Below are 4,467 nucleotides of genomic sequence, written 5' to 3'. Positions count from 1 at the left end.
TTTAGTTCCCTTCAGGCAAAGGCAAATGCCTCTGACGCAAATCAGGGTTTAGGGTTTAGGGTTTAGGGTTTAGGGTTTAGGGTTTAGGGTTTCTAAAGGCTTAATTGTATCCGTCGGGGTTTTGGGACTGCCAGCGCCAGGCGGACTCGCAGGCCTCCCTGCGGGCATTTTCAAAAAGGCGGATTTTGGAATAAAATGAAAATTAAATTAATTAAATTAATTGAATTGATTTAATTAATTTAAGTAAATTAATTAATTTAATTATATTAATTTAATTAATTAAATTTAATTAATTTAATTAATTTAATTAAATTAATTAAATCAATTTCATTTGATTCAAATTCATCAAATTATTTCCATTTAGTCCGAATTAATTCCATTTAATTCAAATTAATTCCGTTTAATTCCATTTAATTCAAATTAATTCGAATTAGTTCCATTTAATTCCCTTTAATTTCATTTAATTCCATTTGACTCCATTTAATTGCATTTAATTCCATTTAATTCCATTTAATTGAATTAAATTCCATTTAATTGAATTAAATTCCAATAAATTCAAACCAACTCCAACTAATTGCATTTAAGTCCATTTAATTGCATTTAATTCAAATTAATTCAAACCAATTCCAATTAATTCCATTTAATTGAATTAAATTCCATTTAATTGAATTAAATTCCATTTAATTGAATTAAATTCCATTTAGTTGAATTAAATTCCAATTAATTGAATTAAATTCCATTTAATTGAATTAAATTCCATTTAATTGAATTAAATTCCATTTAATTGAATTAAATTCCATTTAATTGAATTTAATTCAAATAAATTCAAATTAACTCAAACAAACTCCACTAACTCCAAACAAATGCAAATAAATTGAAATTAAATTCAAATAAACTCCACTAACTCCAAACAAATGCAAATAAATTAAATTAAATTCAAAACTTTATTTAAATTCTTTTTTTATTTTTTTATTTTTTTATTTTTTTATTTTAAAAAACTCACCGAAGACTTCGCTCGGCCCGCCAGCCCAACTCGCTTTGGGCCAGCGAAGGGTCGGCGACGACGGAGGCGAGGTCGCCGGGTCTTCTGAGTTTAAAACAAATTAAATAAATTAAAATAAATTAAATTAATTAATAAAATTAATTAAATTAAATTAAATTAATTAAATTAAATTAATTAAATTACATTAAATGGAATTAAATTAAATTAAATTTAGTTTAATTTAGTTAAAGTGGAATTGAATGCAATTGAATTGAATTAAATTCAGTTAAAATGAGTTAAATTGGAATCAAATTAAATTAAATTAATTAAATTAAATTAATTAAATTAAATTGAATTAAATTAAATGGAATTAAATTTAATTAAAGTGGAATTAAATTCAATTACAGTTAATTAAAGTGGAGTTGGATGCAGTTGAATTGAATTAAATTCAGTTAAATTGAGTTAAACTGGAACTAAAATCGATTAAATTTAACTAAATTTAATTAAATTGAATTTAACAAAATTATATTTAATTAAAGTGGAATTAAATTCAATTAAAGTGGAATTGAATGCAATTAAATTGAATTAAATTCAGTCAAATTGAGTTAAATTGGAATTAAATGGAATTAAATTGGATTTAAATTGAATTAAATTCAATTAAACTCAATTGAATTGGAATTAAATTAAATTAAATGGAATTAAATTGCAATTAAATTAAATTAAAATTAAATTGCAATTTAATTGCAATTTAATTTCAATTTAGTGGCAGTTAACAATTAGTTCATTTAAAACAGATGCTGCTGCAGTTTTGAATTTCTTTTATTTTTAATTCCATCCAAATCAGGGTTTAGGGTTTAGGGTTTGAAGCAAATAAGGGTTTAGGGTTTAGGGTTCGAAGCAAATAAGGGTTTAGGGTTTAGGGTTTGAAGCAAATAAGGGTTTAGGGTTTAGGGTTTGAAGCAAATAAGGGTTTAGGGTTTAGGGTTTGAAGCAAATAAGGGTTTAGGGTTCAGGGTTTAGGGTTTAGGGTTTAGCTAGGGCTTTTTGTGCAGCAGCTGTCTGTACACCTGAAACGCCACTTGAAACGCCTTTCCACAAAAGTGCGCAGAAAGGAGAAAATGAATTTAATTTAATTTAATTAATTTAATTTAATTTAATTTTATTTTATTTTTTTTAAATTTAATTTACTTTAATTTAATTCTTTTATTTAATTCATTGTAATTTAACTCCTCTTTTTAGTTTAATTCATTTCAATTTAATTCTTCTTTTTAATTTAATTCTTTTTAATTTAATTTAATTCTTTTTAATTTAATTTAATTTTTTTTAATTTAATTTAATTCTTTTTAATTTAATTTAATTCTTTTTAATTTAATTTCCAACTCTCACCGCCCCACAACTTTGTAGGGAATTTTTTTTCCCGAGGCTTCTTCGAAGAGGTTTTTGAGTTCCAAGACGGAATGGCCAACGCCTGGGAAGAAATTAATTTAATTTAATTTAATTTAATTTAATTTAATTTAATTTAATTTAATTTAATTAGTTAAATTTAAATGCAATTAATTGCCAAGAAGTCCCATTTATAAAGCTCTTTTCAAGCTGCATTTTGAACACCTTTGAGCCAAAGCGCCGCAACTGCTGCTGCTGCTGCTGCTGCTGCTGCTGCTGCTGCTGCTGCTGCTGCTGCTGCTGCTGCTGCGGGGCGCCTTTGCAATTTAGTATTTCTTTTCATTTTCCACTTCTAGAGGCATTTCTTTCACTGAATTTGATTATTTAATTGATTTAATTGAATTAATTGTTTATTTAATTATTTATTTCAATTATTTAATTCAATTTTTATCCACCTGTCCCCAAATTGTGAATCAACAAAAGACCCCCAGGGGCCTCCAGCAGCTTCCGCAGCGCCGCCAAATGCCCAGCAGCCAAATCGTCCACATGCAGGTAATCCCGCACGCCTGCGCGCAAACCCTAGCAGGGTTTAGGGTTTAGGGTTTAGGGTTTAGGGTTTGGGGCTAGGGTTTAGGTTTGGGGCTAGGGTTTAGGTTTGGGGTTTGGGGTTTGGGTTGGGGCTTTCGGCTAGGGTTGAGGGTCGAGGGTTTCGGGGCGGGGTTTCGGCGGAGGGTTTAGGGTTTAGGGTTTAGGGTTTAGGGTTTAGGGTTTAGCTGCCTGTGCCGTCGGGGGTGTCCCAGTCGCAGCCGAAGACCTGCAGCAGCTGCTGCTTCCCAGCAGCAACTTGCTGCAGCACTGGCAGCAAATTATTTGGCTGCTGCGGGGCCTCCCCCAGCAGCCCGCTGGGGTGGGCCCCCACGGGGTTGAAGTACCTCAAGATCGAGACTCGCCAGCTAGGGTTTGCGGCTTGCACGTCCTGCGGCCAAACCCCAAAAAAGGGTTTAGGGTTTAGGGTTTAGGGTTTAGGGTTTGGGGTTTGCGGGGGGGGGTGCGCGTTCGCGCTGGGGACCCGCAGCAGCAAGCTGGCCGCCAGTGGTCCACTGGTCACCCAGTGGTCCACTGGTCTAAAAACTAAAATAAAATAAAATAAAATAAAATAAAATAAAATAAAATAAAATAAAATAAAACAAAAGAATAAAAACTTGCTTTCAGGATTTGTTCTATCATGGCTTTGGTGTGGCCGTAGGGATTCGAAGGGCCCAAAAGGTCTTTTTCGTTTATTTTGGACTTCGGCTTTGGCGCGTAAACTGTGGCTGAAGAAGAGAACACCAGAGTCTTCACGCCGCTGGCCTCCATCGCAGCAGCAGCAGCAGCAGCAGCAGCAGCAGCAGCAGCAGCAGCAGCAGCAGCAGCAGCAGCAGCAGCAGCAGAATCAGCAGCAGCAGCAGCAGCAGCAGCAGCAGCAGCAGCAGCAGCAGCAGCAGCAGCAGCAGCAGCAGCAGCAGGAAGATCAGGCAGCAAACCCTGCTGCTGCTGCTGCTGCTGGAGGGGATTCCGCTTCTCGCGGCGCTCTCTGCCCAGAAGCAGCGCAAGAAAGCTCCGGGGCGCAACACGACCCAGCTTTCTCCTGCTGCTGCTGCTGCTGCTGCTGCTGCTGCTGCTGCTGCTGCTGCTGCTGGGATTGGCAGCGATGCCCACCTGCAGCAGATTGCAGGTGCCGCCGACGTTGTTCTCGTAGTACATCAAAGGCATCTGCACGGACTCCCCGACAGACTTGAGACCTGCAGCAGCAGCAGCAGCAGCAGCAGCAGCAGCAGCAGCAGCAGCAGCAGCAGCTGGAAAGAAAGGCCGGCTGCTGGGAAGCGAAGTGTGTGGGGCCACCTTACCTGCGTAGTGAATCACGGCGTCGATTTTCTCTTCTTGGAAAAGCTGCATCACTTTGTCTTTGTCCCTCAAGTCCAGCTGCAGCACAGCAGCAGCAGCAGCAGCAGCAGCAGCAGCAGCAGCAGCAGCAGCAGCAGCAGTTCCACCACCACCGCCAGCAGCAGCAGCACGAAGCCCAAAACAGCCCCAACCCACCCCCACGACCACTCCCACCCCCC

At 37.1% G+C, this 4,467-nt stretch overlaps 1 protein-coding gene across 1 annotated transcript; it reads right to left on the bottom strand.

Moving 5' to 3' along the window:
* Nucleotides 1-3,134: 3,134 nt before the first annotated feature.
* Nucleotides 3,135-4,300, bottom strand: ENH_00041390 (UDP-glucose 4-epimerase, putative; the record flags this gene model as incomplete). The annotated part of the gene is made up of 3 exons (XM_013585262.1): nucleotides 3,135-3,341; nucleotides 3,572-3,724; nucleotides 4,064-4,300. 3 exons carry the CDS (start codon nucleotides 4,298-4,300, stop codon nucleotides 3,135-3,137), a joined length of 597 nt encoding a protein of 198 aa, XP_013440716.1.
* Between the last annotated feature and the right edge of the window lie 167 nt (nucleotides 4,301-4,467).

The sequence above is a fragment of the Eimeria necatrix genome, genomic scaffold (genome assembly GCF_000499385.1).
Source record: "Eimeria necatrix Houghton genomic scaffold, Enh_scaff304, whole genome shotgun sequence".
Taxonomy (NCBI): domain Eukaryota; phylum Apicomplexa; class Conoidasida; order Eucoccidiorida; family Eimeriidae; genus Eimeria; species Eimeria necatrix.
This window is presented reverse-complemented; position numbering and strand designations above follow the sequence as displayed.